The sequence below is a fragment of the Aptenodytes forsteri genome, unplaced genomic scaffold, assembly GCF_000699145.1.
Source record: "Aptenodytes forsteri isolate BGI_AS27 unplaced genomic scaffold, ASM69914v1 Scaffold82, whole genome shotgun sequence".
Lineage (NCBI taxonomy): Eukaryota > Metazoa > Chordata > Aves > Sphenisciformes > Spheniscidae > Aptenodytes > Aptenodytes forsteri.
In genome coordinates this window covers 12,978,506-13,000,167 of record NW_008795490.1, presented here as the reverse complement: position 1 = coordinate 13,000,167, position 21,662 = coordinate 12,978,506, and the positions used below count along the sequence as shown (strand labels likewise).

The 21,662-nt window shown below is 39.7% G+C and overlaps 1 protein-coding gene across 1 annotated transcript in view; it reads left to right on the top strand.

Moving 5' to 3' along the window:
- Window positions 1-1,291: 1,291 nt before the first annotated feature.
- The window catches only part of L3MBTL3 (l(3)mbt-like 3 (Drosophila)), an 82,590-nt gene continuing 62,219 nt past the window's right edge, over window positions 1,292-21,662 (top strand). Inside the window, exons 1-5 of the mRNA XM_009281532.2 lie at window positions 1,292-1,328; window positions 3,350-3,461; window positions 16,656-16,767; window positions 19,004-19,163; window positions 20,274-20,415. Coding sequence (XP_009279807.1) covers window positions 3,360-3,461; window positions 16,656-16,767; window positions 19,004-19,163; window positions 20,274-20,415 — 516 coding nt within the window. The 5' untranslated portion in view covers window positions 1,292-1,328; window positions 3,350-3,359. The remainder of the gene's footprint in view (window positions 1,329-3,349; window positions 3,462-16,655; window positions 16,768-19,003; window positions 19,164-20,273; window positions 20,416-21,662) is intronic.

Below are 21,662 nucleotides of genomic sequence, written 5' to 3'. Positions count from 1 at the left end.
ACTTTGCCCCTCATTTTAGGGGGCAAATCTAGTATTTTTACTACTTTTCTGGTACTGTAGCGACAGAAATGATAGCAAATGAAATCGTTATGGAAGGAGTTATACTAGTTCAAAGAACTACACCAGAGCTTTAAAAACGAAAATGAAAATGAGTAGATAAGTCGTTCTGTAGTTTTCTTTGTTCTGTGATTTAGATGTATATATTGCGGTGATTTCATCTTTTTTTAGTACCTCATTGCTGTAACAATTTAATTGGTCTCTATCTCCCTCCGTATTATCATTAGTAGAAGGATATAGCCCTATCTTTCATCTGTTCAAACTCAGCAAAGCTGGAAACATATTTGTTAAATGTAATTCCTTTTGGTAAATTCATTTCTATCTGCATTGCCCTGTGACCTTTCCATTCCCACCAAGAACACTTCTGAAGGCTGCAGAATGTGAAAGTACAGATTGTGCCTTTGACGTTGAGTTAATTTTAAAAGGAAAACAATAATGAATACCTTATCAAACAATAGAATATATCATCATTGCCAATTGTTACCTGAGGAGACTTTGTTAGGTGTAATTAAGTTAAAATTTGTATGTTTTCTTGAGAGAAATATGCCCTGAACATTTCTGTTACCCTTTTTTTTTTTTTTTTTACTTTCACAGTTTATATCCTGCCTAAGTAGGCTGGTCTCTAAGATTTTTTTTCCCCCCCCATGTCATTTTTTTCCAACTGTTTCTGTTGCAAAGCGTGTCTATAACGAGAGTGGCGCTACTGGAGACGCCAGCGTCTGATGGAGCGGCTGTCCACTGCTCCTTGCTCCGTGGGACAGCGGCCTCTTCGAGGAAGTGTTTCCCCACAGCCTCCCAAGTCTCTTCCTGTCTTCTGTCATGCCTTCTGCAGAAACCATTGGAACATGTTTTCTATAATAAATAGACCACAGGAGCATTGGGTGAAGTGTCCTCTAAACAGGGTGGTAATTTAAGATTACTTACAAACTTCAGTTAATACAGAACACAGCTTTGTGTTGCTTAGTCAGGCTAATCGCGGGGAGCTCGTTACACCAATGTGCTTGAACCAGCATGTTTTGTGTCCTTAAAATTTCATGGGTTTCTGGATAGATCCAATTTTTCAGCTACTCCTTAGCAGCTTGGGTCTTGTGTTCTTGAGAGAAGGCCTGCGCCTCTGCCATCCTGCTGCAGTTCAGTTTGGTGGAAGCCTGCTTGAGTTGGTCTGCTGTGGTGTAGAAGGCTGGATGCTTGGTGGGCTTGAGCTCTACGATGTACCGTGCTCTCGGGTCAAACGGAGATCGTCCAAGTTCTATCGCAGGAGCTGCCCTAAGGTAGGGTGGTGGATTTTGCCTGGGAGTGATTTCAAAAGATAAGGTCTGTGGCTTTGGGGAATTTCTCAGTTTGCACTGAATTTGTTCAGATTTATTGACATTTTAAAATGAATTTTTGTGCATTGATGGTATGGTTTTCAATACTTTCTCATAGAGGATTACTGAAATTAGAGATGGAGAAGACACGTTGAATCATGTGGTTCTTCTTACTTTAAACTTGCCATGTGAAATACGTGAGGTTTTCTCAGAGAGCCTCCTGTGAACCCTGCTCATCGTATGAAATTAAGGGGAATGCAGAAGCTTTCACCCTAAGCAGTGGTTACTGACTGAGGTCCAGCTCCTGTCATCCTGTTGATATTGTGTAGTAGCTGTAGTGTAATGAAAGTGCTCGTGGAGTAAGGTGTTGCTCAGGGTTTTAAAGAATTCTGCCAGAAATGAGTAGGAAACCAAGGAGAAATACAAGGGACTCCACATTGCGGACCCAAAACCAGAGTAGTATCTGCCTGTAGTGGTGGTGTTAAAGTGATTGGTACAATTTTTCTGATGAAAAAAATGTAAATTTGATTATTTTTCGTGCAACAGAGTTAACTAACTAAGCATTTTTCTCCTCAAACTTTCAGTAAAAAGCTTCTAGACGACCTGAGTTTACTTCTGCTTGGTTTGCATCTTTTTCTGTTATCTGTGAGTGAACAAATATCACTCAGTCTTTTTTTGTGGAAATTCCAGATTTCCAAAAAGTATTAATAGATATTTGCAGATTTTGGGAGTGGGACCTAAGTTAGAAATTAGATTTTAGAAAACAAGGTCAAGCACTGAGGAAGCTCTCTACCTATTTGAATTTCAAATACTGATACTTGCAGCAAAAGTTTGCAGTCTGCAGACAGAGTATGAGGCTTAGAAAGTGTTTGTTAAAAAGTTCAGAAAGTGTAAATTTGAAAAGGGGCGAGCTTTTGCTAATAGTTCACAAACCGAAGACAGCTAATTTTGCTGCAAATTGTTTCAGCTGCTAGGCATAGCACAGGAGTTCTTCAGAAAGAAAACGAATGAATCAGATTTCACATTGAACAAATAGTATATTAGGTGCCAGGCCACAGATTTAAAGATTGCTGGGTTTGTAAGAAGGGGGAAGGAAGAAGTTGGTGGTAGTCACAACTTGGCTGCTGGAAACATTTGCAGTTCAGTGCAACTGATGCCGTCTTTGTGGCAGTGACAAGCGGTGGGCCAAAGCCAGGGGTCAGTGGCAAGTGTTAACAGACTTCTGTTGCTTGTGCAAATTATTTGGGATAAACTCTTACCACAGAAGAGGATGACCAAATCCACTATTTCTGAAGATAAATATTCTCTCCTTTCACTGTTCTGAAACAGAGGGATCCAGTAAAATAAAGTCTTGCAAAGCAGTAGTTTTCTCTGGTGTATATGTACTTCTCTACATGTAAATAAATTTTACAAATGCAAATCAAAATTTAGTGAAACTGTATGGAAACAGACAAGGAATATTTGGGTGTCCTGATTCAGATGGTGAAAATGAAAGACAGTTTGAAATTAATTTTGAAATTTTAATTTGAACTTGGGTGAAGCATTCATATCAGCATGTTATCCGATATTAAGGAAAAGCAGTTCTATTAATCAGTGCTTAACTTATTTATTATAGACATGCGCTCATGTCTTGCCTTCCCCAGAACAAATGTTTTTCTTAGGTGTACTTGAGGTATGTTTTCCCCATGTCAGTTTATTTTCAGTTTGAAATTTTTCATTTCTCTCCAATACAGCCTCATTAATAGCCTCCTAGTGCATAAAACAGGTATTATTTTTTAAGGTTTTCAAAAGATTTCCCCTTGTTTTTATTACATTAGTGTATATTATCAGCATTGTCATCAGTTGTCCACATTGCCAGTGTGCTGAGGGAGGCATTTGATACTAATCTGTGAAGTGCGTTTGAAGAAATGTCCAGTGATATAAGCATTAAACCACTTACAGCATTTTCAGATAAAATCTTTTTATTTTTTAATTTTTTTTTTTAGTACATGCATCATGAATGAATCAGCCTCTAGTGGAAATGGTCAAGAGTTTGATGTATTTAGTGCTATGGACTGGAAGGATGGCATAGGTACTTTGCCAGGAAGTGACCTAAAGGTAAGATATGTAATTTTTTTAATAAGCGAAATAAAAATGTTAAATGCCAAAAGAATGCATTTCACAAGCTGGTGTGTAGGTATCTGCTTTTATGAATAAAACATGAACCTGCAGCTCTGAGCTAAGAGACTGTAGCCTGTTAGCTTTTAGCTCTGGAGTTTCTTGATTCAGCTTCTGGTGCTGGCACAGACAGCCGTCATCCCCGTAGGAAGGCATAAATTAACACTGCCTCACTATATAGACAGAAGTAACAAAGTGCACAAAACCCAAAAGAAATCTCAAAAGTTAAGTGTGAAAATTCAGTCCGCTTAGAGCATTATATTACCGTATCACTAGGAATCTTTATACTGTCATTGACTCTCACGGAATCATATTCTTAGTTCTTTTTATTTCTAAAAATAGTTTATTTTTGCTATGCTTTTGTCATGTGGGTGCCTAGAAAAATGAATAAAGTGAGTGCTTCTGAGCTTGGTATAGTCTAGAAATTTGAAGGATATTGGAATAGTACTTTTAATCACATTTTTCACACTGGTTGTATTTGCTGAAGTAAATTATAACAATTTTATTTTGTTTTCAAAATGTTTTATGTATTTTTTTTAATCTGATACTTTTTACTATGTTGTCAGAAGATGTCTCTGCTGCGTTAGCTAAACATACAGTTTCGATATTAGAGGCTTTCTTGCACCTATTTCCTGTTGATTGCAGTCAGTATTTTCATATCATTCCATTTAGACTAACATTGATGAGGTTTTCTCATAGTTTATTTTTTAAAAGGAATCTCACAAGAACATGTGAGAAGAACTTCATATCCCTTGGTGCCTGATACAGTTTCTATTGTTGAAGTAAAGAGTCAAAAAATGTTTGAAATTCAGGACATACATGTTGCGAGTGTGGTTTTGTGGGTTTTTTGGTTTTTGTTTTTTAAATCACAGAACCATAGAATAGATTCACAGAATAATTTTCTTTGGAAAGGACCTCAGGACACCACCTCTGAGTACTCCAGACCTCAGGCCGACTTACATCCGGTTGCCGAGGGCCTTGTCCAGTACAGATTTGGTTGTCTCCAGTGTCGGAGATAGCACAATCTCTTTGGGCAACCTGTTCCAGCATTTGACCACCCTCATAGTGATTTTTTCCTTTTATGGATACTTTGTTGGAATTTCCCCTTTTGCAGCTTGTACCTGTTGCTTCTTGTCCTTTTACTGTGCACATCAGAGAAGAACCTGGCTCCGTCCCCTCTGTATCCTCCCATTGAGTACTGGAAGACAGCAGTAAAATTTCTCCTTCTGTTCTTAAGACTGAGCAAACAAGTTCACTCAGCTTCTCCTTGCATGTCATCTGCTACAGCCCCTACTTGTTTTGGTGTACATCCACTGGACTTGCTCCAGTATATGACTGTCTTTCTTGTACTGGACACAGTAGTCCGCATATGGTCTCATCACTATTGAATGGAGGGGAATAATCAGTTCCCTCGACCTGCTGGCTACCCTCTTGCTAAAGCAGCCCTGGATGCTTGTGGTCACCTTCGCTGCCAGGGCACATTGCTGACTCATGTTCAACTCACAGGTCGTCTTCTGCAAAGCTGTTTTCAAACAGTCGGCCCCCGGGCTGTCCTGGTGCACGCAGCTGTTCTATCCCAGGTGCAGGGCCTTGCACGTGCTTTTGTAGACCTTCATGAGATCTTGTTAGCCCATTTCTTCAGCACGTCGAGGTCTTTCTGAATAGCAACTCCAATTCGGTAATTTGCTTTTGCTGCTTGTACACATATAGAAGCCTTTCTTGTTGCCTTTGCTAGTTTCTTCTCCAGCTGAGCTTTGGGTTTCCTAATTCCATCATTGTACACTACAGCAATATCACTATATACCTTCTCCATATAACGTTTCCCCAGTTTCACCACCTGCTTACTTCCTTTTCTATTTGAACTAAGTCAGGAGCCCCTAGTTCATTCATGTTGGCCTTCATCCACATTTGCTTAACTTCTTGCATATTAGCGTGCATCATTCTCCTGGTGTGAGGTCCCTGGAGAGATACCCAGATCTGCTGGGCCCACTTACCCTTTAAAGCAGTCTCTTGTATGATCCTGCCAAGCAGATCTCTGAACAAGCCAAAATCTGCCTCTCCTGAAGTCCAGTGCTGCTACTTCAGTATTTGTTTTGCTCACTTCTTTCAGGATTTCAGACTTCGCCATCTCATGGTCGCTGCTGCCAAGGCTGTCATCAGCCTCCACATCCCTGACCAGTTCTGTATTTTTTTAAAAAGTCCAGGCTTTTAAAATTCCTTTCAATTTTAGTAAGCAACATTGTATGAAAGGCAAACATAAAATTGAAATGTTTGAGAAATATAAAAGGGAACAATGCAGGAAAATATAATAATCTCATATAAATCACTGGTACGAGCTTTGTTCAGTTCAGGTTACCCTATGTCAAGAGAAACAAAACCGAAGCAAAGGTGGGGTCATAAATTAGTAGAGGAATAGGAAAGCTTTCCATACAAAGCGAGGGAAAGGACTGGGAGGTGTAGCTGAGGGTAACTTCAAGAAATTATGTAAGAAGATTCTTAACTATGTCCTGTTCAGGAAAGCATGAGCTTCATTTTAAGGTTGCTCTTCTGGGGTTTATTCTGATTTTTATTTGGAAACAAACAGGTATTTGATTTTTGGACAGAGATTCTTTCTTTGATCCAGGCATTAGGGAAGACACAGTCAGAGGTGCGATGGTAATGTACCCAGAATGGTGAAAGACACAGAGAGAATTGGCCAGGCAGCTCATTTTGGTCTTTTTTTTTTAAATACAAAAGCAAGGGGTTGCTGGATGAAATTGAAATGGAGCCATTCTAACACTGACTGAAGGAAGGATATTTTCTAACAATGCAGAATTAGCCTGAGGAGCTCACTGGACCAGGGAACGTCAAGACTCAGTGAAAGACTAGACGTTTATATAGATACCAAAACAATTTGAGCTGTTAGAATAGTAAGGATTTTTAAGCTTTCGAGATAATTGTAACAACTCATTTTTCAGGGCTGCTTCTGAATACTGATGGTTAAAAGGGTGACTAATCCCTTGAAACTGTAAATGTGATCATGGAAGATATGTTATGCTCTTTGTGGAATTCTCAAATAGGGTTAATGTGGATGGTTTACCTGAACTGTCCTGATAACAGAGTATTTTAATACTGTGAACCGAACCTGAAGAAAATGGCCTTATATAGCAGTTACTTCTTATAAGCTTGCATGTGTCTTTCAAAAATTATAATAGACTTGTTCCACTAAAGATATCAAACCGTTGCCATGTATTTATGATGAAATGTAATTGAAAAATCTGGTGAAAACACTGTAGTAGCAAGATGCACAAATCCAAAGATTCTATTTTTACAGCTTGGTAATAGATTAGAGTGCCTGGGTTTTTTATAATAAATGATAAACAATAACTGAACTATTCATTGCAGACAATGCATTGCTTACATTCTCACATTTAGTCTTTTCTCTTCATAAAATGTTGGGGAAAATTGTCTTTGAACACTCAGATTTGGTAAACTATATTGTATGACGTCGTGGTTTAACCCCAGCTGGCAATTAAGTACCACACAGCCGCTCGCTCACCCTCCCCCCTGCCCTGGTAAAGGTAGAACCTATGGGTTGAGGTAAAGACAGTTTAATAGGACAGCAAAGGAAGAGGAAAAAAAAATATACAAAACAAGTGATGCACAATGCAATTGCTCACCACCCGCTGATAGATGCCCAGCCTGTCCCCGAGCAGCCCAGTTTATGTACTGAGCATGACGTCACATGGTATGGAATATCCCTTTGGCCAGTTTGGGTCAGCTGTCCTGGCTGGGCCCACTCCCAGCTTCTTGTGCACCTGGCAGAGCATGGGAAGCTGAAAAGCCCTTGACTTAGTATAAGCACTGCTTAGCAACAGCTAAAACATCGGTGTGTTGTCAACATTATTCTCAACCTAAATCCAAAACCCAGCACTGTACCAGCTACTAGGAAGAAAATTAACTCTATCCCAGCCGAAACCAGGACATACGAGCATGTTTTAAGTTAAACGTATACCAAAATGTTGAAATGCTGCTTTTTAATATAGAAGTTTTGGGGAGTTACCTACTTAAAGTCCTTATTTTTAATCATGTAAGTCATATGGTATTTGCTTGTCTTTACTGCTTGCATGATGAAGTTTCATGCTTATTTTTACATATGCACTTTTAAAGAAATCTCTTTTCTTGTGTGCTATATTAATCCTCAGATTATCAGGCAAGTATATCTGAACAACCATTCTTTGTAAGAACCACTTCATTTTTGTGAATATAAGTTCTTCTGAATAAAAGCTGGTAAAAAACTATTCTAAGTAGTGTAAAATGCTTGAAACATTTACAAATAACTTTTCTCAATATTTTCTTATCATTCCTTAGTTTTAACTTTTCTTATGATACAGAAGAACAACTAAATCAGAAATAGGAAATTGCATTATTTCTTTTCTTCTGTGTTGCGAAGTCCTATGGGCAGTGTCATGCCTACCAGACGTTACTGAGACAGGCTGCACCAGAGGGCACTCACTTCCCAGTCTAATCAAAACAAGGGAGCCGAGTCAGATACCAAGCCTCTGTTCTCAGCCGTGCCACGGTCTCTTATGTCTACATCTGTTTCCACATTGGTAAAATGCTGAAAATGTTCTTTTCCTATGATTTTGTGCAGTGGTAATTGTTAGAGTTTTGTTACTCATAGTTGGAGAAGGCTGTGGAAATACATTCTCATACAGATTTTGTTAAACCTCTTCAGCAAAAATAGTCATAAAATAGTTAATACTTCTTGAACGCTGCTTTGAGCATGCTGTGTGACAGATAAATAGTGAGTGGTTTGTGGAAACAGCTAGAATTTCAAATTATACAGGGGATAGGGAGAATTAAAAATTGTACAGTATGATGCACCGAAGGCCGAGAACAAAAATTTTAGTATTGTATATTAGTTCTTTCAAGAAGTTTAAATAAAACAGAAAAGTTGAATTCCAGTAGAGTTTAAAATAGTTTACAAATTACAGAATGCCTTCATGTGGCAGGCTAAGTAATGTATGCTTATCTGAAAAACATCAGTGCTTACCAGTTACTCTGCATGGTGTGAATGTAAATGTGAAATACTCTTCTTTTTTTCTCTCTTTTTTTTTTTTTAAATCTCTGTGCCGAGTGCAGGCAGTAACACCATCACTTCAAGATTTAAATGTACTCATTAAATTGGAAAAGCTGTAATAATTTACAGTCACTTCCTACTGCGGTAACAGAAGTTTATGAAGTACTTCGTAATGAGTTTTCTAGTGCTTGTGTTCGGAAAGTGAGCTGTTATATACTGCATGGACAGAATTTGGTCATTATTTCCAGCTTGCAAATTGTGCTTGAATGGGAAAAAAACCAAACAAACAAATAAATTTGATGATGAAGGAATTAACCTGTAAATAAAGTTGGGCAGCTAATATCATAGGAAACCAAATGTAATAGTGGAACATGAATGGTGGAATAATGGTCAGTGGTACTCCGTATTTCCAGCTGTGCTGTGAAGAAGGTAACGGTGATTTCAGAGTGCTGTGTTTCTGGATGCATAGGTGCAACAACTCAAGGCAGTAAAGTGCATCCTTTCACCTGCCCATTCTGAAATTGCATTCAGGTTTGCTTGAGAGAATTAAAATTTTGAAAACAACTTATTTTTTTTCTCAGTTGATTATACGTTATACAGCAGAAATACTGGTAGCGTCTCAGGCAGTGACTAAATACAGTGCTTTTTTAGTGCAAAGCTAGTTCTGCCCTCACGCAGTGGCATGTGCTGCACTGAATCAGGGGAGCCATTTCTCTCTCGGGGGAGAGTCCCCGAGAGCATCCATGGGAAACACCAACTGCCGGGAACCGGATAAATCACTGCCTCCACTGGGAAGGTATTATTCTAGAGAGAAGCTGGGTTCCCTTTGGGGAGGCTGGTAAGGGGTAGTGCAGGGAGGAGAAAGCAAGGCAGAATAGACTTTTCCTTGACCACGTGTGAGCCCCAGCAGATGTACCTAGTGGCCTGGTCTTTTCCACATGGAGATAACTTTCTTTTGTTGCAATCTAACGTAATTAATTAGCTCATGCTGTGCTTCATCGCCATAGATTTCTGGTTAAAACTTTGTATTGTCATAAAATGATTTTACCTTATTTAAAAAAAGAAAGACCAAAAAGGAAATTTCACTATTAAAATTGCTAAAACTCCAAAGCCAAGAAATGCTGGAATTAGGTTTGCCTTTGGATCTTTAATTGGGCTTCCTCATGTGTAGTCATGGTAGTGTCTTCTCTTATGTGATCACACGCTATTTTACCACAAAATCTAGGGTGTCGTTTGCTGTAGATGCTGTTAGACTTGTAAATAACTGGGCAGAGGATTTCAGGAAGGAAAAGGAATAGTTTGTGATTAATGCAGGTAAATCCCACACAGGAAAGCTTAGCGCTGCACTTGCTTCTACCACAGCCTTCCTGTGCGGTGCCGAACAACTCACTGGAACCAAAACTTTGGCAGGTAGCCATTCATTTTTTATTTGTCACTTGCTTGGGTTCCCCATGAGATATTAGTGCTTGGTATTTAGAAATATTCTGGCCGAAATAATTCAAAGCCAGGATTGCTTTGTAGGTCAACTTCTGGATCAATAAGCGTCGTCTTGGCGGGCCTTGACTTCTGGCTCGGTCGCTGATTTATGTGTCACCTTAAGAAAGTCTGTTTAGCTGCGGTTTCCTACTCAAGCGGAGATAATAAGGCAGACTGAGTTTGCAGCGGAGAGAAATCATTGAGAAGCCCTCTGGTACTAAGATAATTCTTGAGCACTCGGGGCAGGGGGGGCAGGATTGGAAGAGCCTGAGGAGTGTCTAAGAATAAAGTAGATAAACATTGCAGACAAGACTGAGGTATCGGTGGTACCTAACCTTTCAGTTCAGAAGTGACAAGAGAATGTTCCCGTTACTAATTTTTTTTTGAAGGTTGTAATTTGGTAGTAATCCTTTCCTGCTTGTGCCTGCCCAGATAGGAAAAAACCTTTTCTTTTGGACGCAAATTGTTCTCTCTTCTTCGTTATTTCGGGATTAGCCTATTGCAGTATTAGTAAAGCATCTTGAAATCAATTGAATATTGCTTGAAGTGCTTGACTTTCTTGCTGACAGCATCATTCCAGTGAGAGGGTCTGGGCCTGCCCCGTGGTCGTGGTGTGGAATTTAATCTCTGCTGATTATGATTTAGGGAGCCCTAAATAGCCTGGGATCCTACTTAAGTTGTTTGTCTTTTGCTGTACTTGCCAGAGCAGGAGCGTGCGGCCAGGATCCCTTCTCATCATTAAAGAAGGGGAATAGCCAGGTGCAGGGACACGTTCCCCTAACCTTCTGAATTCTTGAAAGAGTCCAAATTTTGTGACCAGGCAAGCATCAGGGGTCACATGCTTACTGAGTGCTTTGAAATAAGCTGGGAGCAGAGTACTCGAACGATGAAGAGCCAGGAAGGGATATTTTCTTTTGTAAATGGTTGAGAACAGAGGTTTTGTTTCAGGAATTACTTTGCGCTGCATTGTAACAGTAATTGCTAGAGTGCCTAAAGCTTTTTTTTGGTACATGCTTTTTGTTATTTCAGTGAGTTTTTTTAAAAGAAAATAAACAGTCATTCTACTTTCAAACCTTGCAAAGTAAATAAGACTGGCTTTACTGCTTGAAGAAAGAGTATAAAAATACCCAACAGCTGCCTCATTTTCTGAATGCTATCCAGCCCCTGCCTGGGGCAGGGGTTCTGTGGAAAAAAATAGTATGTGATTGTGCATGTAAAGACTGTATCACACACACACAGAAGAGGAGAATGGTTGAATGGACAAGTTCTGGCATTTACTAACTTATTCAACTTAAATAATATGTAAAAAATAGTTTGGCATGTAGCAGGATGCGGTTGGACAATACAGTGTCTATAGGCGATTCCTTGGCTTTAAAGAGAGGAGGAGCTGTAAGATGCCAGAAGGGCTCTGATTTATCTGAGCAGTCCCACTGAAATCACTGTGATTAAATGGTAATTAAAATCAAGAATGATGAAAACTGTTTACTAACCAGAGATCTGAGCGTAGTTCTTTGGCTTCTATCCCCGGAGTCCCAGGTGTTGGTCCTCTTGACAGACTGCTGTCTAACCCTGCTACTTTAAGTTTAGTTACTTCATAGGCATAAAGAGCATTTACTCAATTTACTTTTGTTTTGGATAATATAAATTTTGCAGGTTTCTTCTGAGCTAGTCCACAATCACACTGTTGTGGGTTCAAGATGAGTTTTATTTCTGAAGTTACTGTCAGAATGCAGCAACAATTGTCTATTGCAATGAACTCTTTGTCCTTATCTTGCCCAGTAGATGGTAGTGTTGGCTGTTTTTTCTAATTTATTTTAAAGCCGTGCATTAAGATGCGTGGGGTTTTTTCTTCTTTTTTGTCCTTTGCACTTCAGTTGTTCTTCCTTTTTCTTCCTTTTTATTTCTGCCTGTTCTCCCAAAAAATATTTTTTACCTTGTAGAAAACGATAGTAGCCTTTATTCTGATTTGATCTCTGGGTACTGATAAGATCTTGTACACTCTCAAAAGGGCACAAGTAACAGCAAACGGAGATAGTCTGATCTTTGTTGCTCTGAATTAGACACATGCAACAGCGAGGACTTAATTTGAAACTGGATCGTATGTATTTCTTCTCGATAGGTTTGAGTTTCTAAGAATTAATCTGCAGTGTGGTAGACATTTTGCATTGTTTGCAAATTTATCCCACGTAGTGACAAATACACAGAGTATTTTTATGAAATATGGAGAAAGAGAACTGAAGGCCCTTTTCAAATATAATTCCCCCCTGCACAAAACTACAGAGTGCCTTCTAGCCTGCATGATAAGGCAAAGAACTTCCGTTAGAAATGGAAAGGTCCTAAAGCCACTGGAGGAGGGACAGCAGAAGTCCACCTGCGGTGTTATGTTCCATGGTTAAGCCCAGCATACGGTGGGCAAAGAATGATGGGCTGATCAAGAAGGTGGAGCACCATTTTCACAAGAAGAACAGAAGGAGCTTGTGCTTAGCCTAATAAAATTAAGTCTGGGGGTACATAATTTCTTGCTTCAAATGTATACCCAGAGAGTAAGTGTTAGGGTACTAGAGCTATGTAATCCATAGGGTAATGTTGGGTTAAGAACAAATGGGTATAAACTGACTATGAATAGACGTAAATGAAAAGTTAGAAGAAGGTTTTTCGAGAAAGAAATTCAGGAATGGACTTTCAGTAGGGGCACTGGTAACAGAAAATCTGTCCACTTCTCCATTGCAGCTGAAACATGAAATACTTTGTGTGGTACTATTGCCTGCAATAAACAAAGGGTTTGTCTCAGTGACTTATGATACTTGTTCCAGTCCTGTGTAAATTTGAATGCCATTTTAATTTTTAAAAAAATGTTTATTGATAGTAATTTTGATCCCTGTAGAAGAACTTAGTATGTGGACAGACAGAAATGGTTCAGAAAGTATTCATAATGTTTGATTATTACCTATTTAAGCCTTGATTTCCCTCAATGTGTTCTTTATTACTTGAATGAATATTAAAATGTTCCTGGGGATTAAATTAACAGTCATATAAGCTGAAGTCCTGATATATCAGGGCATCATTGCCCAAGAATGCGAAAACGTCTCTCAGCTCTGAGTGGAAGGAATCTCTAATGATGTTTAGATGGAAGGTGCTGTTTAATTCCCTTTTGATCCTTGTGGAAACTGCTAAGCAAGGCAGCTAAGTAAGTTCTGTGTTGTATACTTACCCACTAACAGTTGGACTCATCCTGCCAGCTCAGTTTATGATATATTTGTGTTAAAAGAACTGCAGTAACTTGAAAATGTGTATTTTTGCCCTTGTTGCTCACCTATACATGAAACTTTGAAAGTTAAATTTTCTATCCAAATGTTACATTTATTTCTGTTTATCTTACTGTGGATTCGCTCGTGAAAGCTGTTGAGGTTTCTCTTCTTCTTCTTTGCCTTCTGATCTTTTAAGACCATTGACTCCATTGGGTGGGATAGAGAATTATCTTCTTAAGAGGTTACTTAAAATTTGCAAACAGGCATTTGACAGAAGTCAAGTGGATTAAATTCATACCCAGCAAGCTTTATAATTTATTATCTTTTAAACATGGAAGTGACAAAAATCAGGCTGCTTTGTGAGATTATTTAAGAAGTACTTGATAATGGCCTGACTTTGTTTCCATCAATGGGAATTGTACTGTTTGCTTTAATGAAGACAGGTTTAAGGAAAATTCCTTCATCCAGTGCAAATTTATATATTTACTTAAGGAGTTTTGTGACTTAAAAACAAATTTTTACTTCTCAGAAAGCTATGGATCCATCCTCAGAAGTTAGCTCAGTGACACTGTTTCCTTCCCTCTGTATCACCTGCTGCGAACTTCCAGACTGTCATGACATTTAGGGAAGTATATGGGAGAACTGCTCTTACTATATTTTAGCTTGGATCGCCAAAAGTAGAGCAAATATTATGACAGAACCTTTAGGTTTTTTGTCGCCTACTTTCTGAGCAGAAGAGGCTTACGAAAGTGTTGAATTTTTTCATGGACACATAAACCACCATTAATCTAGATCCTTTTTTGTCATGTTTCCAACTAGTTGGCACGTTGCTCTGGCAGCTCTCATCCTGTGATGGCTTTGTCCAGCATGCTGCTCTGTACATCTATTTATCCCGTTTTTAAGCAATTAAACTCTGTCACAAGTTTTTCGTTGCTTTTCCTCCCCAGCTAAAACCAGAGTACGACTTCCCAGGTCTGAGGCATTTTTCTGGTCAGCTACGGAGAGCTCAGCATGCACAGTAATGCTGAAGCTGTAGCTGGGGAAGCAGTGAGTGAAAGCAGACATATCTGCTTCAAGTTGGCATCCGAACAGGAGGTGGAGGCCACTGATGCTGATAGAGGCGAGGCTGCGGGCAAAAACAGGAGATACAGAGGTCAGACGAGGCAGCTGGCCCATGAGCGTTGTTGTGCCCTCCTGCCTGCTAAGGTAGTAGCAAGTGGTTACTCTCCATCACTGGGCACATCTTAGCATGGTGGCCTGACTATTGAAGAGCTGCTTCCTTAACGGTTCAGTTCTTGCTGCCGTGCGTGAAGAACCTCCAGTGAAAGGGTATGTGGGAGCAGCCTTCCCTGCAGTCGTCTGTCTTTCATCATTTGATGCCTGTCAGTCAGCCCTCTGAAGCTGGAAGGGATGGCAGGTTGCTGCACCGGCTAGGGTGACCTCCTTGCCTTACCATGGGAGGACCCAGTGGAGGAGGAATGTATGTGTAGCGTCAGGGCTGAACATCGATCAGATCATGCAGAAATATCCCAGGTATTAATTGGACTGTTCAGAAATACCTTTGGTGTATGTATGTTCCGGCTGATGTTGTATGAAGGTGCAGGAGAGTGTTTCCAGAAGTTGGTTAGTAACTTTCCTGTGACCTGTTGGTGGGCTGCAGCACTGTGTTTTAGTCTGCGCTCGCAGCCTGCTTGCTGAGCCAGCTGTTGCAGAGTTAGAACTCTTGGAAGCAAGGAAGGTTTTCCCTCTGGCATCCACCTATTGCAGATGCAGCAAAGCACCAACAGCAAAAATGAGCTTAACTGAAATAGGAACCAGGCTGGGTGCGTAATTCAGCCGTAAGACACAAGAATCCTCTTCTGAATGGTAACTCCGCTGCTTTTCTTTGGGTGGAACAGCGTGAATGTCTGTCCACAAACGAGTGTGAGCACATGGTGTTACTGCATTTGGTTGCCTTTCAAAGCTGAACTCCTGGTCTTTCAGTCCAGATGGATTTATCGACAGTTTGTCCACACTTGCGTATCTGTTGTGAGCGTAGCTGATCACAAGTAAAAATCTTGGCTCCAGAAGTCATATGACTGTGTGAGGTCCTCCTCTTCTTCCTATCCCTCCCCTCAGCTTATTATTTCTGAGCTGCTCGCATTCCTTAGGACCTGGTGGCTCTTTGCAAATGCTGAAGCTGGAAGGACTGTATTGGTGAAAGCACACTGTTGTGGTATGTATGTCATGGGGCTCACCTTTGCTTTCAGTCAGAATGGCTTATTTTCGGTACTATACCATAGCAGGGTCCAAAGTGAGTGGGAGTGATTCATCCTGCAGCCTCCGGAGGCACAGAGAAGATCAATGTAGTGCCAGGCAATTGTTCCTCTTCTCATTTTCTCAAGGTAAAGTTGCCTGACCAGAGAAACAGAAATAGGCTTCATGCTACTGCCCTGAAGGAATATTCTCACAAGTGGGTGCTGGGGAGCTTTGAGAGACTCTCTCAGGCTTAATTTTTCCTGTTGATCTCCGTTGGTGAGAGCACCTCGCTGCTAGAGACCTGTCCTCTGTGGGAAAGCTCAGAGAGTTACACCCCTTCGCTGTTCAGAGAAGACGATCAGGGACAAAGCGCTGCCTTGAGCTCAGCCTGTGTAACCAGCTGGGCCTGCAAACCACGTAGTGACTGGGGAGCCAAAGTTTATTTTCATCTGGTAGCGCTGTAATCATTACAGCATTTGGAAGACTCTCTTCTGCTAGCAGCAGGATGGATATAACTCCCGGTGCTCCTGTGTAAGCACAGCGTGTGGGGTATTGTTGAGCCTTGCTTCTGGCTGACAGTAATATCACGTTCAGCATGTAATTAAACAGCTCATAAACTGCCTTGAGATGTTTGTTTATGTGCACTTTACAGTGGAGAAGTACTGTGTTTTTGGAGGATGCTGAAATTTCTGTGCTCTGTGAAGCATTTGTATTTGACGTTCAGTTCCCTTTTCCTCAACAAAAATACTCAGTGACTGGAGTGCATTATTTTGCTGGCAATGAAAAGCATACGGTTTGGAGATTTTCCCATGAATTTCTGTTACTGATTTTTTGATTCTTGTGTTGAAGTTAGATATCGATCAGCATGTGGTGGCATCTATATCAATATCTGTTGCAAATTATTTTAGATAACAAAATGACTTTGCATTTTGCTTGATAGAAACAAGAAAGGCTTGTTTCCAATTCCATGTGGTAAGCAGAAACACATAGAAATTAGGTAATATGGTGAGGACACCATGTAAAACCTATCTTGGTGGGTAAAAGAAGACGCTGTAAGAGAGTATTAGTAAATTTTTTACTATACTCTATGCCATTTGTTTTGTCTTACAGTTTAGAGTGAATGAATTTGGGGCCCTGGAAGTGATTACAGATGACACTGAGATGGAAAGTGTTAAAAAGGCAACTGCTACCACAACCTGGATGGTTCCAACTGCTCAAGAAGGTCAGTTAAGAGGCAGTAAACATTTTCTGTGGTAGACTGTATTTTGTTTAATATATCAGTTTTTCTTAAAGATTGCCCCCCCCAAAAAAACCTCCTTATTTGCTTTAATGCACAGAGTATCTCTGATGATGTTACCTGTTTCTTGGGGTGTGAATAAGTATGAAAATAAATTAATTTTAAGTTAAAAGGAAATAATTCCACTGTTAAACATCTGAAGTTCAATTACAGCCACAATTTTTTCTAACAGTAATTTTTTCTAAGTTTAGAATCAGTATTTTCCCTCTAATTTGCAAAGTAGTCAATTTCTTACTTTAAATTACTGAGAATTTTTTAGATGTTGTTTTTGCTGAGCTGGTTCTCTAGACTGCCCACAGACTTCACTAACTGCGTGCAGTTCATTTGTGACTGAAGTACCGCGCACTGTAAACTGCCTTCACATGATACTGGCTGCTGCTCAGCTGCTACCACCGATGTCAATGTATGTCTGCATTGTTGCCTTGCTCCTGCTGACTATGCTTTTTTACAGTATTAGAATTAACGTGTAGTAACCATTTATGTTTATCTTGAATGATCAAATTCTAATAGTTGTAGTATCTCTCTACCAAATAAGGTGTTTCCTGGATTTAAAACACTGACGTAAGGAAACACCTTTTTTGTTCAAGAAAAGTTGGTTTACGTGGTCAAAAATTCTGAAAATTTTGGTACACTGACTCCAGCAATGATGGAGTAGCATGAAAGAGAATATCACAACTGGTTTTGCAATTACTTACAACTACCTAGGGTTTTTTCCTTGTTGATAATATATTTTATCAATTTTCTTTTAAAATATGCATTCTGTAAGTCCTTCGAAAAGCAGACTTCAAAATTTTGCTTTAATAATCATCAGTATAAGCACAATAAACAAAGTCAATGAAAGTTTTCCTTTGCTACTCCCCCCACCATTAAGTCTTAATTGTCATGTGACTTTTGTGAATAGGTGAAATATTTACACTGGTGGGAAAGTAGTTTGGGGCTCAGCTGTGAGGTCTGAAGCTTCAGATCGCAGCCATTCTGTTCTGTAGGTCTGTCTCCAAGACAATGATAGTTAATCAAGATTCAAATCTGTGATAAGAGTGGCAACGGTGTGATAGCATAGTGGCACAACAGGTTCTCTCCTTAGACTGAGAGATCACAGTTATCTACAGTAAAGCATGCAACATCATCCCCTATGGTCTGGTAAACCTAAAAAAAAGTTGCTACTGAATTAAAGTGTGTTTATGGGTACATAAACATACCAAGTAAGCATCCTACTACTACCTTACACTGTCCTTGATTAATTTAATGCTCCCCAAAGAGAAAAATATTGCTACGGTTTTCCATTGTGAGAGGAAATAGTTGTTTTGAACCACTAATGGTGCTGGAGTGTAAATGTAGCACGTAAATTATATATTCTTCTAGTGGAGATAGTCTGCACATGAGAGTTCATTTGACTCTGCTTTCAAAGACAGTACAGTGCTCAAGCAAAAGAAATCGTTTGTGGCTTGTAATTTGCCTTTCGGGGGGGTGCAGAGTCAACGACCTGCTCTAGAAGCTGGAGAACTTGACAGTGCTTCATACTTGCCTGTGAGTGAAAGAAACGGCATCCTCTCCTAGGCTACATGCCTCTTGTGGGGAAATTGTAGCTTAGGACGAATGAGTAACTTAGTATTTGAAAATTTCTTTGTTACAAAATTAGTGATTTTTTTACTTCTGGTAGACCTCAGGCAGGTTAAGCAATAGCTGCTGCTGTGAGAGACTGTAGAATGTAGTCAGTGATTTACTTCCAGAAATAAGTTCACCTATTGAAAAATAACTCCCCACCCAAACCTTTTTCCCAAATGACCCTATATATAGGTCAAAAACGAGGCAAGTCAGCAGGAGATGAGGTGATGGACTCCGTGCAGCAATGATTCTGTGGGCAGTCAGAGCAGTGCCTGTCACAAAATTCACTCCTTCCACGAGTAGCCACAACAAGCAGTGTCGATGTGCCACTGATGACAGAAGCATGAAATCAGTGGATTCCTCTCTCTCATGTTGCAATATGAAAACCCAACTTGCTTGTCAGGAATACAGACCCCATACAGACACTAACTACCAGTTCTTCATTCTAACAAGAGTGGTGTGACTTCCATTTTTCTGTTTGCTTGGCGAGGCCTGCTGAGGATGGTTGGAAATGTATCACCTCTTCCTAAGCGAAGTTACTTTTTTCATTGTGCAGCCTTTTCAGAAAAGACAGGGATCCCCACAAGGTTGAAGGAAACTGCGAAAATGGATGGACTTGTTTTCTGTGAAAACTGTTACCGCTATGGTACTATAGAAGAATTTGTTCCTGAAGGGAAATTTTGCAGCCAGAAGTGTGCCCAGCAAGTAAAAAACAAGTAGGTGCTATTATAAAGCATAGAAACAAAGAATTTGCCGTAAATGCAACATTAGATAAAAGTGGTGGGATAAAACGTTAATGGTGGGGCAAAGGGAGATACTAAGCAGCCATGTTTTGGTGAGTCTCCATTGGTTTATAATGTTCTTTCACTGTTTTTCATGTAAATGCATTAACAACATTTGGTTTTGTCTAACGCTGATGTTGAGGGCAGTCTTTTCTGCTCAGAGTGTGCTGTGTTCTGCTCTCAGATGCAAGCGGTAGAACAGTCTATGGGATGTATGAATCAGTGTCAGACTCCCACCCTGTTTCATAATCATTGGAATTAAGATAATCGGTAATGAGATGGTTGGTGTGGTAAGTTAATTATAAGTAAGTGCAAGAGCTGTGTTATAGATGACAGTGAGTGAAAACGTGAGCGTATTGTAGTTTCTCAGTTCCTTTTCTTTCAGTTAGTGCAGTTTATCTCATCATAAAAGAAGGTTTGTGTTAGTATGTCCATTTGACAGTGAGTGAAAACGTGAGCGTATTGTAGTTTCTCAGTTCCTTTTTTTTCAGTTAGTGCAGTTTATCTCATCATAAAAGAAGGTTTGTGTTAGTATCCATTCTGTATTGCATATTACTGCATTACGGCAGTTTTTAACATCTATGATTTTGTGCATTTTCCTTTATTTTTAGCTAATTGCTTCCAAGTTTTCTGTTCTGCTTGCTTGTTTAGCAATTTGTACAGTCACATACCAGCTTTCTCCAATTGGATTTGTCAGTCTTAACAATTACCTTTGCTTTCCTTTCTGTAAACTGCCCTGCAGTCCTAAACATTTCAGTTTGCTTCTCCGTGAGACTTGGTGGTACGTGGGGAAAGACACACTGTTTAAAACATGCAGAACTTGTTCAGCGTAAGCTGACAGCTTTCCTTTTGCAGTTGCTACAGTGTCTTTCAGACTAATTCTTTTGACAGATGTAATTTTCAGTAGTATTTCTAAGAATATATTTGGTATAATACCCTGGGACCTACAAACACTTGACCTTCAGATTTACTCGCTTTTTACTTGTTTTATGAATATGGGAAGTGAAATAATATTGGCCTTGTGTCATTGTGTTATTCTTGTAGTAGAGAACCAAAGGAGGAAAAGCCCAGCGTGGAATGCAATGGGGAAGATGATTCCAAAGGCATTCGGAAAAGAAAAGCAAAGTTACCTCTCAAAGAAGAGTCCAGGGATAATGGGGAGAAGAAAGACAATCCCGATGAAACTGTTAGTATGCATCATAAACCCATTCCTGCAAGTATTTCGGTGGGAGTTTTGCTTTATATTGCAATGTCAGTAACTTCATCAGTCTACAAAGAGAAATGACGGCATCACTATCACAGCCACAATAATTAGGTGGTTCACTTACCAATTTAATTATGCCTCATCAGTAAATTGTAATTATTGACAATGGACTGATAAGAGCTGGTTTTTATTTCTTTTCTCTCCTTTTTTAAGAACGGAACAAAAAGAATTTAGAGGAAAAACAATACTAACATAGACTTGCTATGTCTTCAGCACAGAAAAATAGGAGTACCTACTTCCCAACTCCTGTTACTTTGTCACTCTGCACATGAATAAATGACTATAGACCAATAATTTATTTACAAAGAAAGCTACATTACAGTTAAGAAGAGAATACTTTTGATTTTCTTAATGTAATTTGCCTTAGAAAATCATAGCTAAAGATTTGGTTTTGTTTTGTGTTACAGCGTAATGTGCTTTGGGGCACCTTTTGTTTTTGTCCTTTTGGATTTATTCTTCATTTTAGAATAAACTTATCACAGTACCTTCCCACAATGTTTGTTTTCCTGTACTATTTGTTTTCTTCCCAATAGCTGTGACACGGCTGGGAGGAGCACAGTTTTGAGGGAGAAGGGGAGAGCTCTGCAACTGCCGTATTGTCAAAAGGCTGAAGACACTAGAGTTGTCGGAAGGGAATTCGTAGCTCTCTGCATAGAAGTATCTTTAGGCAAAAGTCAGGGAACGCCTTCTTTGCCTCCATGCATCTGCCCTCCCAAATCAGTACTTATTCTGTTAATCTATTCAGGTGCTAACAAAAATGTTAATACACAAACAGTGAAATAAATAAAAAGGATCAGTGCCATTTTATATTTAGTAAAGCAGTTGTACATTTGAAAGAAGCAGACTAAAGCTGTGAGAGGTTTTCCTTTATTTTGGAAGCATGAACATATCAAAGATACTGCTATTTATCTGCCGCTCAGCCAGGCCTGCTGAAGGCTTCGTGATCTGTCCCTGGCTTAGACAAGGCTGGCTGGCTGAGTGCCGGGTGTTGAGAGTCCTGTCTGTCGTTTTCACCATGTTTGCTGTGATTTGTCACTGATGGCTCGCTTTGTTTTTTTTAAGTGTTGAGAGTCCTGTCTGTCGTTTTCACCGTGTTTGCTGTGATTTGTCACTGATGGCTCTTTTTGTTTTTATTAGACATCTGCAGGTTTGTTTGAGGTAGTGGAGAG